The sequence below is a fragment of the Cupressus sempervirens genome, chromosome 10 (assembly GCF_028749045.1).
Source record: "Cupressus sempervirens isolate cs-2001-9-10 chromosome 10, ASM2874904v1, whole genome shotgun sequence".
NCBI classification, from domain to species: Eukaryota; Viridiplantae; Streptophyta; class Pinopsida; order Cupressales; family Cupressaceae; genus Cupressus; species Cupressus sempervirens.
The window spans coordinates 211051132-211064806 of NC_143127.1; the positions used below are offsets into that span (position 1 = coordinate 211051132).

The 13675-nt window shown below is 38.2% G+C and overlaps 1 protein-coding gene across 2 annotated transcripts in view; it reads right to left on the reverse strand.

Annotated features, from left to right (window-relative positions):
• PUR7 (purin 7) overlaps positions 1–10479 on the reverse strand; it is a 201257-nt gene extending 190778 nt beyond the window's left edge. The window contains exon 1 of one of the 2 annotated variants that reach the window (XM_089804169.1): positions 9843–10479. In XM_089804169.1, the coding sequence (XP_089660295.1) occupies positions 9843–10121 (279 nt within the window). In that variant the 5' untranslated portion in view covers positions 10122–10479. The remainder of the gene's footprint in view (positions 1–9842) is intronic. The other variant, XM_089804168.1, reaches the window with a different exon arrangement.
• Positions 10480–13675: the final 3196 nt, after the last annotated feature.

Genomic DNA, 13675 nt, shown 5'->3' on the forward strand with positions numbered 1-13675 from the left:
GTCTTGTCTATTTTGATTCGAGAGATACTTGATACTCTTATTATTTTGTACCTTATGATGACCTGAGGGTCGGATGTTATACTTGGATTCAGTACCATAGATGCTTTAGTGCTATACTGTTCAGTTTATCACATTTGCATGTGGATGCCATTTTGAGATGACAGTAGATCTATGATGATATCTAGTTATATGTTGTATTGGACCTATTTGTTGATTATGTTATGAGATGGATTCTATGCTTTGGTTATTTACTTCATTCTTGTATCTTCACGCTTTATGCGAATGTGAGTGATGTAAATGGATTAAATAGGTATTTTAATACATGTTGCTTCGGCTATGATATTATTTGCCATTGCACTTGATCGTGTGTTTTAGTGTGCAGGAATTATATCCCTGGCAATGGCACATGGAGTTAGTGATTCAGCTATTCATATTTACCCATGTCGTTCCTATATGGTCGACGTACCCTTTATGTTATTGTTTAGATCAAAACCTTTCGGTGATTAGTAAATCCGAACTCATTTGCATTATGTGATTAGACCAGTGAGTGTGTCTGTGCATTTAGAAGTTCGCATTTGTCGCGAAAGTGTTAAGTGTTTTTCTATATTTTTGGGGTTTTCGGATTTTAATCTTTTCAAATTTAATTTCTGGCAGCTTTGCCTTAGGTGAAATCCCGTTGCGGATAATAACCTGTTTTCGTTTGGGTCAATTCGGAGTTTAACTACTCCAACTAGCTATTTTCTAGAATTGACTATTCACCCAAAAAGTGAATAAGTATTGGAAAAGTGATTTCATAAATCACTTTTCACAATTTGAAAATAGAATTGTAGAGCAAAATTTGGAAATCCTCTTCTGAAGGATTCTTGTTTTGCTCGTTCTGGGAGCTGTGAGCGTGGGATCTGCGTGAGGTTGGTCTCGTTGGATTCGGCTCGAGGAGTTTATGCCTTGCCGTCGTTTTCAACTGTTTTGGCGGGTGGTTTATTTTATTGTGCGGGTTTCGATTTCTGCCTCTTTTTCCTTCAGGTAGGGCCTTCCCGTTTTATAGTTTTCGCTCCGTCTCAGCTTTCGTTTCTTGTAGCAATATGTTAGGAGGCTGAGAACTAGTGTTCCCCTCCATTTCTGGTTGCTAGTTCTACCCGGTTGGTCGGGTATGAATGTTTTTCCCTGTTTTTGAAATGGGGTTTTGGGTTTTTGGGCCGTTATGCTGGCCGTTTTTGCATACGGTGTCCATTTTCATTTATTTTTGGATTTTTGGAATTTTTGAACCCAAGGGCCAAATGGGTTTTAATTTTAGAATTTTTCCAAAATTTGGGATTTTTACCTCGTTTTGCGTGCCAACCTGTTTTATCAAGTTTTCTTGGCACATTGTGGTTCGTGGACCTGGGTGATCTGTTTGGATACCAATTAGACCACTTTTGCATCTTTTGTTGCATTGGGATGCGTGTTGCATCTGTTCTCTCGATTTTGTTTACAGTTGAGGGACTTGTTGCTTTGTGTTCTCTTCCAGTCCTTTTATTTGATCTTCGTGATGGTGGTGCGCCACACACGAGTACGTGCGCGTACATAGTCAGATGTCTTGCGAGCCCCGACCTTCCGTAGCACTTTCGGAAGTTATGATCATTGGGGTTGGGTTGGGAATTTGCATGCCTACGGGCACTCATCATTGGATGAGCATGGGTAGGGTAGGGTAGCATATGGAGGGGGCTTCTATTTTGCAGCCTGACGATCATGACGTCATGGGTTGGCAAAGAAAGTTTTATATAAGTGATAATTAAAGAAAACACTGGGAGGTAATAAAATTTAAGATAATAAAATGTGTGAGCACCCGATTAAGTTCGAGGACACAATGTGTGAGCACCCAATTAAGTTTGAGGACACACGATCCGAGCTTGGGCTTGTCGATGCCAAGCGACTCTCCATGATGTCAGCCCCTACATAGTAAGCCCATTGAGGTGTCTGACCAGGACCTGTAGTTTATGCATTGTCTATGTCTTGGTTTCAGTCATCATACTGCTTGCGTGAGTGTTAGCCATGGTTGTTGTATTTTTGTGTGTTTGCGGTTGGATCACTATCTCCATCAGCACGGCAGGTGTGGACCTACGGGTGCCACGTGGTTGGGAGGCGTAGCTACCCTCACCACTGCTAGGGACCGGTGTACAGATACGGTCTATTGTCATAGTACAACTGTAGCTGGATGTGTCACTTGGTACTTCGGTATACGGAGTATGCTTCTTGTGATTTATGCTCTCATTATGATGTTATCATGTTTAGATGATGTTAGTTTTAACGCATTCCTCATTATGATGATTAGCATGTGGTAGATGATGTTATCTTATTATAGTTTTATCTTATGCCTACTACTAGCATGTTAGATTTTATTTACTTACATTGTAGCATGTTTAGTAGTGATGTCCCTATTACGACAGCACCAATGATTTGATCAGTGGCTTGGGATGTTATGCGCGGGGGATGGCTAGGGCCCATGATGGTCCTATGATGCCATTGACGGTCGGGAGGAACCGCGTACTTAGTTGGTTATTTTTGCTCATTGCAATGTTATCTATGTTATTGCGATGTTTATTTCAGTTGAATGTGATGTTTCCTTTCTGTACTTTCCCTTCCTTGTTTGATAGATGGTTAGATTTCATTTTCTGTATTTCAGTTACTCAATTCTGGTTCAAGTGTTCTGGCCTCGAGATGTGGATCCGATACTCCCCGTGTGGAGGTTCTTTTGTCGTTTTTTTCCCGTTTTTGAGTTTCCTTAAGTGTTTTTATTTTCTATGGGCGACATTTGTTCAGCATTGTGCGACACTGATAAAGTATCGCACGCACATAGAAATAATGTCGTACGATACTATAAAGTGTCGCACGCATTACTGAAGAAGTGTCGTACGACACTGGAAGAGTGTCGCACGGCTTCATGAGAAATGTCGCACGATACTTTTCCAGTATCGCACGTCTTCTTGAGAAGTGTCGCACGCAGTAAGGGAGAAGTGTCGCACGCCTTTTGGTTAAAACTTGCACGTGCCAACAGCGGGCAACTTTTGTAGTGTTCCGATCATTTTGAGAGTTGATCTAGATACCCTTTTGGGTTTTCTTCAAGCCTATGTTGTTGCATTTTGAATTCAGGAGGTTTCTTTTGAAATTCAGTTTTTGGGTTTGTGTTGTTGTCCTTCGAGGTTTAAAATATATCGTTTAAGTATAAATTCCTTATACTTAAGATATATTTTAATATATGCGACGATTCATTTGAGATGGGTTTCAGACCTCTACGAGCTAAGGTGTAGATTCTAGGAAAAATCAGGGCTTCAAAAATTCAGACTTAGTCAAATTTCAGGGCTTCAGGATTTCAGACTTAGCCAGTTTCCAAGAGTCAGCTTATGTCTTTCAGCTTGGTAGATCTTTGTGGTTTTCGTGGTTGTGTTCTTGTTGGTAGTGGCGTTTGGAGATCCGTTGGTGCTTGGTTGTCTTTCAGTCTTCCGTTGCGATCTTTTGGTTTGTGTAGGTTGTATCATGTGCACTTACACTTGTAAAAAAAAATTGTTCTGACTTGTTTTTCATCCTTGTTTCCAAGGATCTCCGGGCGGGGCATTACAACAGTACTCTCCCATATACCATTTGACCCAAGCTCTCTGTTGTGCAGTCACATAGTTCCTCAGATATCCTTCCACCCATTTATTCACAATCTCTGTCTACCCATCTGTCTATGGATGATAACTAGTGTTGGGTGTAAGATCTGTGCCTCACAATCCAAACAATTCCTGCCAAAAAAAACTCATAAATTTACTATCTCGGTCACTGACAATGAAACTAGGTAGCCCATGTAACCTAAATATCTCTTTGAAGAAAAGATCGGCCCCCTGTGCTGCTATGTAGGTAGATAAAATAGCAAAGAAGTGAGCAAACTTCGTCAACCGATCAACTACCACATAGATGCAATCTCTCCCTTATACTCATGGTAACCTGGTGATGAGGTCCATAGAAATACCTTTCCATTTCCTATTCGGAATGGGCAAAGGTTGTAACAACCCTGCAGGATACGTGTGCTCTCCCTTAATTTGTTGACAAACTACACAGTCCTTGACATGCTTCTGAACATCATCCTTGAGCCCTTTCCATGTGAACCGCTCACAAATCTGCTTGTAGGTCTTAGAGACCCCTGGATGTCCAGTTGTAGGTGCATCATGAAATGCCTTCATTATTACCTCCCTAAACTATGATGAAGGAATCAAATATATCCTACCCTAGAACTTGATCAATCCGTCCATCACCACATAACAATCATCCTATATGGTGCCTGCAATCACTCCAGAAGCCCAAGTTTCCCTCACATACTCTGTCGTAATCTTATTTCTCCAATCTCCTATAATCTCAGCCAAAGCACAAATATGAGGTCTCCTGGATAGAGCATCTGCCACCACATTCTTCTTCTCTTTGACAAACTCAATGTCAAAGTCATCAGCCTGCAACTTCGTAATCCACTTTTGTTGTCTATCATTCAAATCCCGCTGACTCATGAAGTATTTGATGCTGTTGTGATCAGTCTTGATAACAAACTTTGCCCCAACTAGGTAGGACCGAAACTTGGCCAATGCATACATAATAGCCAACATCTCCCGATCATAAATGGAATAGCTCCTCTCCACTCCACGGAGCTTCCTACTCTCAAAAGCAATGGGATGCTTCTCCTGCATCAAGACTGCCCCAATCCCATCACCTGACGCATCACAATGAAGCTCAAATGGCTTCGTAAAGTCTAGTAGAGCTAATACTGGACATGATGACATCACCTTCTTGAAATGATCAAAGCATCTTTGAGTTTCCCCTGTCCATACGAAGGCACCTTTCCTGGTAAGGTTTGTCAAAGGTGCAGCGATTTGTGAAAATCCTTTAACAAATCTCCTATAAAACCCACCGAGACCAAAGAACCCCTTAAGCTGTGTGAGGTTCGTAGGAGTAGGCCAATCAACAATAGCTCTAACCTTTTTGGGATCTACCCAAACTCCATCTGCGCTGATGATATGCCCAAGGTATAGTAACCCAGCCAACCCAAACTCGCACTTAGATTTCTTGGCATATAGTGACTCTTTCTCCAAAATGGACAACACCATCTCGAGATGTTGTAAATGCTCCTCCCAAGTCTTACTGAAGACCAAAATGTCATCAAAGATAATCAGGACAAAACTCCTCAGCCGCCCCTTGAATACCTGATTCATGTAACTCTGGAACGTAGCAGGGGCATTGGTTAGCCCAAATGGCATAATCAAAAACTCGAAGTGGCCATAATGACACCAAAAAGTTATCTTCTCAATGTCCTCCACCCTCATCCTAATCTGATGATACCCTGACCATAATTCAATCTTCGTAAAAAAGCATACACCATGCAACTCATCAATCAGCTCATCTATCTGTGGGATGGGATATCTATTCTTAATGGTCTTCTTATTTAATGCCCTGTAATCGATGCACATGCGCATCGTCCCATCCTTCTTTACCAATACTACTGTTGAAGCAAAGGGGCTCTTACAGGGCCTAATATGCCCCATCTCCAACAAATCCTTAATTGCCTTTTCTATCTCATCCATGTGTTTCTTAGGATGATGATAGGGAGTAATCATAATTGGTTTGGCTCCCTCCTCCAGTTCAATAACATGCTCCATTCCTCTGTCAAGAGGAACCCCATGCGGAATCTCACCAAAAACTTTAGCATGCCTATCAAGTATCTCCTGGATATCTACTGGATGACTCTTCACCTGTGGTTCCTATGAGGCTAGCATAGTAAAACATTCTATCGCCCACTCTACATCATCATGCCGAAACAGTCTCTGCATTCTCCTCAAGGAGATTACTCTGCAGCTCCCATCTGAAAGTCCTCTAAGTACAACAGTTCTGCCCCCATGCTGGAACCTCATCTCCAATTTTGCTAGGTTGAGTGTGAACTCAACTAGCGAGGCCATCCATGTCATGCCAAGGATGACATCAAAGTCTCCCATGTCTACTACATAGAACTCATCCTCCAACTCATAGCCATCTCCAAACCTGATGTAAAGATTAGATATCTTCTGAGTGCATAATAATGCGTCACCATTAGCTACCATGACTCTAAACCCGACGTGCTCCTCAATCTATAAACCTCTCTTGGCTACCAATCGTGCATATATGAAATTATGTGTAGCCCCAGTGTCAATGAGAGAGATCACTTTCTGCCCCCGGATAGTACCCCTAACCTTAAATGTGATTGCCTTCTGAGCCCCCGTTAATCATGCCAATAACTTCTCATCCTCAGGAATTTTGCTCTCCTCTGTAGTGTTACCCTCATCTGAATCAGAGTGTTGATCCTTCTTCTCTGACTGTGACTCTTCTACTGAGAAATACTCCATTTGATTTGCCTTAGCCTTGAGAGGACACTTATGAGATAAATCCCAAGGCTCTCTGCAGTGAAAACATAGCTTCTTCTTCCTCAACTCATTCAGGGTGTCATTATCCAACTTATTATCCCTTTTTGGCCGAGCGTCCTTGTGAAAAGATTTTTTGTCCTTCTCCTTGTCCTTCATATATGAATCCCTATGCTGAAATCTGCTCCTAAAAGAAGGTGCTAAGTCACTTAGTAGCCTCCTGTAATGTAGTTGGGTCATGCCCCTTGACCCAACCCCTTAAGGGATCTAAAAGTCCATCCATAAACAACACTACTAACCTCCTCTCTGAAATATCTGTAACCAACACAGCTAACCTTTGAAATTCATTAATATACGTCTCAATTGATCACCACTACTTGAGTTGTGTCAACTACTTAAACTATAACTCAGGATCTTTGGTATCAAATCTCTCTATGAGTCTCTCAGTGAACTCCTCGTAAGATGTGATCTGATTATGTCCCAGTGTTACCATGCCACAGTGCCACCACTCATGCACTGGACCATCGAAATGAATAGCTACATATTTGATAGCCTCCTCCTCAAGCATAGGACTCAGCTGGATGTATCTACCTTCTGCACCCAAGCTCGTGCAGTCATCTTCCCTGAAGCATCATAATAAGGTAAAGAAAGTTTCTCAACTTTCTTTCTCAGCTCAAAGTTTTGATTTCTCCCTCCTGATCTGGGCATGTGTCTCATCCTCAAGACCATATAATCTCTGAGGGATATATTCACCTGAAACTCCGGTCCCCTAGCCTTCCAGTCCCTCCTGAACTGATCTTGTAACTCAATAATCTACAGTTCATTAACTAGTTGATCCAGATCTTTGGGTGGGAAGGTGGGTAGAAAAGGTCTCGAGCTCGCTATTCGAGCTAGGTGTGCAACATGTCCAAAGTTATCAGCCTCATTCACATTGTTGCCATGTCTATTATTACCATTAATGTTATTCTCAGGACCGTTGTTATTGCCTCAACCTCCATTATTATCATTGCCCCTATTGTTATCATTTCCCCCATTGTTATTGTTTCCATTGTTGGCATCAACTGGATTAATATTGACGCCCATCTGTCTAGCCATAAGCTGCAACATCATATCCATTTGCCTATTTTGCTCCTGTTGCATACACTGCCCCTCCTTTAATGTACCCAGTAACCATCTGAACATTACCTCCTCCTAATCTGGACAGATATTCATGCCTCCGCCTAGCCCTGTATCCCTGTCACCTCGGTCACCAATACTGTTGTCTTGTTCAAAGAATATCTCCTCTGTGTCTGTATGACTAGATTGTATCTCCCTCTGTACGGATAAACTACACTGTTCGCTCTGCAAGTCTGAACTCCTACTTTGTCTTGCTCTGGTATTGTGGAAATTATAAAACCCCTGTCGCATACTCAAACATAAATGCTTAGCCCTTTTAATTTTTGATTTTAGTGTTTTGCCATTTTGTCAAACACTTTTCCCGCTATCCGGCTGTCCCAAATTCCCTATAAGACCTCCACAGGATGGCATAACTTATAGCTCTGATACTACTATAATGGTCACCCTAGAAATGCCCAAAAAACCAAACCAATTGTTGATAGTGATTTTAATGTCTTTGCATAGATTTGAAACCACATAACATGAACAAGAAGGAATTTATGCAAAACTGAAGATTGAACTACTATTGAAATAATATTAGTTTTCAAGCTAATAAAATCAAATACATAGCACACTTTCCAACTCACTAATTACTCCAGCATTATAACATGTTATTCCAGTCATGATTTCCCAACTTGCTGCTACAGTAATATGAATAGTGTCGTGCTACAATACTGATACAATAAGAATTGCCTTTAATCAGTCCAAGACCCTCATAAAAACATTCCTCCACAATGGCATAAATATCGAACAAGGAATGAGAATGGTATGAGCAAACACCTAATCCGCCTGTAGTTGGAAATGTGTCCAAGCTGCCTGTTAATGAATCTATAATAGCAATGAATTCCAAAGGCCAAAATCCAAGAGAATGACGTCTAGAATGTCACAAGAGGGGATAGACATCCTCTAATGCCAAGAACAGATCCGTAACCCACGCATCCAATTTCTTCTCATATTCAACCTACCTAACAATAGCCACAAGCTCTCCTTTTATTCCTACTTCATAGGGTCGACCGCTTTTTTCAAGCAATGTGGGATAAATAAAATAAAATAAAAACCTAATGGTCACACAACCGGACAACTGCTAAAGTAGGGACACTACAAAGCTCTCCCACTTTATGTGTGCTTCCCTGTGAAAGGGAAGTTTAGAAGAAAAGAAAACCCCTTTTTTTCTGTGGATAACAGATCTGCTGTCACAAGCAGCTGAGTTCAAGAACATTAAAGACATCATAACACTTAACCAAGCTTTGAAGGAAAAGATGATATGGAGGATTTTCACAGAGAATTATTTTCCATAGTGTCAAATATTGAAAAGAAACAATATCTGCGATCATAAGCCAATTCAGATTTCCGTCTCAAATGTCCAGATCTATGGCTCTCCTATTTAGACTTTTGAAAGGAGCAACAAGACCAAATCACAAATCAGCCCTCTATATTTTTTCTTGAGAATGGCCATTGTAGTGTTATTGTTCAAGATATGACCGACAAATAAGAATTAGAAAATACCTACGCGACATTAGAAATACCTTTAATGGAATGAATAACTCAATAGATCTAGAAGTATTAAACTACAAATAAATTATAAATCGTACCAGGAAAATTCTAAGCCTACTTTCGTCTACTAAAATGGATAATGGTAGAATGAAATCAAATAAATTCAAATGGTTTTAATACAAAACTAGACCGAACCATTTATAGGCAACATGTGTTCAGCTTACAACCGTCGCAACCACCACAAAGCGTCCGCTTCAGGACAATGTTGCTTCCTTAAGATCGACTCCTTGTATTGATTTGCATCACAAATTCTCATGAGAACTTCGATCATGCCTATTCAAAGAATTATAATGCAGAGCACCTAATTGAACGTAAATTCTCACAACTAGATCAATCATGTGGAAAAGCAGAACCCCTAATTCAATTATCCCCATAGTTAATCCAAACAACATAGAAAGCTGGTCATTCTACAAACGATATAACCAAGAGTATGACCAAAGTTCAAATCCTCATCAACCTGCCAACAAACTCATCACCCCATTGAGGCCGCCCATAACCTAAACAAAATTATAAAGAGTCTGTGGGCTGATGAACGCGAATTACAGGTACACATAGCTTCAACCGAGATGTGAATAAGAACTGATGTAATGAATATGAACTGATGGTTACGACAACCGCACCCACGTTTTACAGAAAAAAAGGAAACACTCAACATAATTTGATCATTTTCCTTTGCATACAAGTAACTCAATTTCCTATCCTTCAAACTAGGCAATAAAAGAGATTGACGTATGATACCTTGCCTCTGATTTTTGAATCTACACCTGGAACAGTTTTGTCCAGAAAGGTTTCGGATAAACAGTTGGACAACGATTCTTCTATGGCACTAACAACCTCCGGTCTGCGATTTTTAGCATCTAAGGAAATGCTCAGATTGGCACCTGCTCGCACTAACAAACTCTTGCGACTCCTTCCAAGTAACCTCCTTTGCCTAGATGGGCTAATTTTGCAAAGCAACGGTTCTCTTTTCAAAGGCATTGAAAGTTCTGACACACTAGCCCTCATCGACATTGCCATTTAACAGAATATTGAATAATTTCCAGCCGTTTGAAGGGATAAACCCTACTAGATAGTGCCCTTAGCGTTGATCATAGATTATTATGCGTTTCTGCTTTTTCGTATCTGCTTTTCAGTATGAAAAGCTGTATGTGCGATTATAATGACTTTAAAATCGGAATCTGGAAGTTCAGCAGAAACGGCTTACTTCTGTGAATGCATGCGAGTGGTGTACAATCAAACATGGCGGGAAAGATCTACATTTGATGGTTGAGATTACTTTTTAAACAAAAAAATCACAGGTTATTTAATTTAGATTGGTTACGGGGTTTAGTCTCTTAGGGTCCATTTGTTTTGTGGAAGATGACGGAGATTGGTTACGGGGTTTAGTCTCTTAGGGCCTGTTTGGCAGCGGGCACAGGAATTGGGAATAGGCATCTGTTATTCTGGATTCACTATTCATGCATTTGTTATTCCGGATTCGCTCTTCGTCCGTTTGGTTCACCCGAAATTCGATAGGGAATATGTCTATCCTCCGTCTGGTTGTGCAAACTTGGAATTGGAATAGGATTATTTATTAAGTTGTTTTTTTGTTTCAATTTAATATTTATTCCCTTTTTCATTTACATGAGTTGGTTAATTTTTTAAATTATTTTATAGAATGTAAATTATTTTGTTTTACATTTTATGAAGTTTAGTTAAAGAATCATGAAACTAGTACAATTTCTTCATCGTTTAGTCATAAAACTAGTTATATACATAATTTTGAGCCCACAAAAATAATGTAGTTTCCTTGATAAAAAATAAGTTCAAGACAACAAAATAGTATAAATCATACATTCTACAATTGTCCAACTTTTACGCACTCCTTCCCAGTGCGAGTGAAACAACGCATAAACATGTTTTCAATCTCACTAATCTTGCACAATTTGCAATTATTATTTTTAATTTAATATTTAATCCCTTTTTCATTTTATTGAGTTGGTTAAATTTTTTTAATTATTTTATAAAATGTAAATTATTTTATAAAATGTAAATTATTTTATTTTACATTTTATGGAGTTTAGTTAAAGAATCATGAGCAATTAGACACAATAAAATAATCATGAAACTAGTTCAATTTCTTCATCATTTAGTCATGAAACTAGTAATATACATAGTTTTGAGCCCACAAAAATAATGTAGTTTCCTCGATCAAAAATAAATTCAAAATGACAAAATAGTATAAATCATACATTCCACAATAGTTTGTCTAACTTCTACGCACTTCTTCCCAATAGATTAGTGCGAGTGAAACAATTATAATGCACAACATGTGTCGCAAAAACATGTTTTCACTCTCTCTAATCTGGCACAACTTGCAATCATTACTTTCATGTGTTCTAGATTTGGCTACGGATGTTGTTGGGACATCATCGACCCACTGAAAGAAGTTGCAACCACCACCACCCTGCAATACCAAATCTATATTAGTAGTTGACACAATTTATTTCTTCCATAAAATATAAACATACATCGAAAAATTAGTAACAACCTTTTGACTATTTGGACAGCACAAAAATCTACGTTCCGGATTATTTGTTGTGTGTGAAGTCTTCATTGCTACGGGGCCAGTGCGACACTCACACATTGGCAAATTTAGGTCCATCAATGCTATAGAAATAATGAACATACCAAACACAAAAAACCCAATCAATTAGACATTCATTAAAAAAACAAAAGCATTGGCAAATTTAGGTCCATCAATGACCATATCAAACACAAAAACCCCATTCAATAGACATTCATTACAATAACAAAAACATCAAAGTGCAACATTACTTAATTCATATAGTGTAAGTACATAAAAGTAAAAAATATCTTTTTAATAAGATTTTATCATAATCGAATATATATCTTGAGTACATTTATAACCCTCATGCCAGCAGACTGATGGATGATTACTAACATTATTTAAAATTGGACTAACATCTTTGTCAATTCAAACTACATATAGAAATTCATCTCCAACGAATAAGAGGACACAAACCTATGAAAAAAAGAATTTTAAATCTAAAAAATCTCACTACTAATCAACCTCTAACTAATTTGAACCTTCAAATGTGATATAGATTTATAATCAAAACTGATCAACTAAAAGATGAAAAACAATATTGATTATGGGTGTTTCTTAACAAGCTATAAATAGAAAAATCAGTGCATTTATCTAACAAAACTGAAATTAACTAAACAAAACTTCAGTTCAGCCCCATAAAGAGATTGCCATGCAGCAATTACAATATATTAATAGGACGAGTAAAATCAGTGGTAGAGTAAATAGTCAGGAATGTCAAATGAAGATGAATGGTGGCCAAGAACAATGGGAAAAAGACTAGTGCAATACAACACACAATAGCATGTGAAAAAAAATTTTGACCTGCAAAAAAACATGAGTTGGGAAGATCCTTGACTCAAAAGCATCAAATAATACTACAGCTGCTCCTTCGAAAATCATGAAATATGAAAATAAGTAAAATTTTATAAGCTTTTGCAGTTAAATGAAATATTTGTTTCTTTAGCAAAGTGTGCAATTTCAGGGACAGGTGGCTACTAGCACATACCTGCCCAGTAAATCAACCACTGATCCAGGTCTCCCTTATTTTTGCTTTCAATAGCTTTAACTGTAGAGTAGACAGGAAAGCAAATTCCTACAGAATAGCTATACCATGAAATAAAGATGAGAGCTCCCTAACAAATAATGTCATTCAAATGCCTCCAACAGCAAATTGAACACAACAAAAAATGACAATAGTCTAGTTAACCTTCTATTCAAAACATCAAAAATCTGTTTGGTAGTTTATTAAGAACTGCTGATTTGGACATCAAATAATTTATTCAACAAATTTTAAACTTAAATAATAACTTTCAAAAATTACATAGCTAAAGTCATGGAGTAAGTAAAATCATTTTACTTTAATGTGATATGGAACATAAGCCAAAGAGGAACCTTAGAAACCTACAAAAAGAAAACAAATCAGTCCTTAAAATTAAGTCAATTCCAATGTAAATGATACATGATGGATGTTATCATTGTATAGAAGCTACGAGATTACCATGTATGCCTGATGTGCAGTAAACAATTGAAGATATTTTAATTTACATACAATAAAATACCAAACAATTGAAGAAAAAGCATAAAGGGGATATTAATGCAGGAAAAAAGTAAAGAACGAATCTCTGAACGACCTTGGCTGTAGATTTCACTCATATGGATCAACCATGCATTGAACAATGTTTCAAATAATCATAATTGAATAAATATATTTTTAAATAGTTTGACAAAGCAAAAACAATATCAAAAAGGCTGCAATATCAAAAATAAATTACAATATATCATATCTAGAACAGCAGTTCAATAAAAATGTTGGACACCGTAACAACTGAAATAGTTAATAATAATACGTGACAGTTAGCATAAATGTTGGTTTCCAACAAAACATTATAGACTCGTTAAGAACTTCAATCTAACAAGGTTTAACATGACTCTCTAGCATAATCCAACACCTTTATATTCCTCCAAACTTATATCGAACATA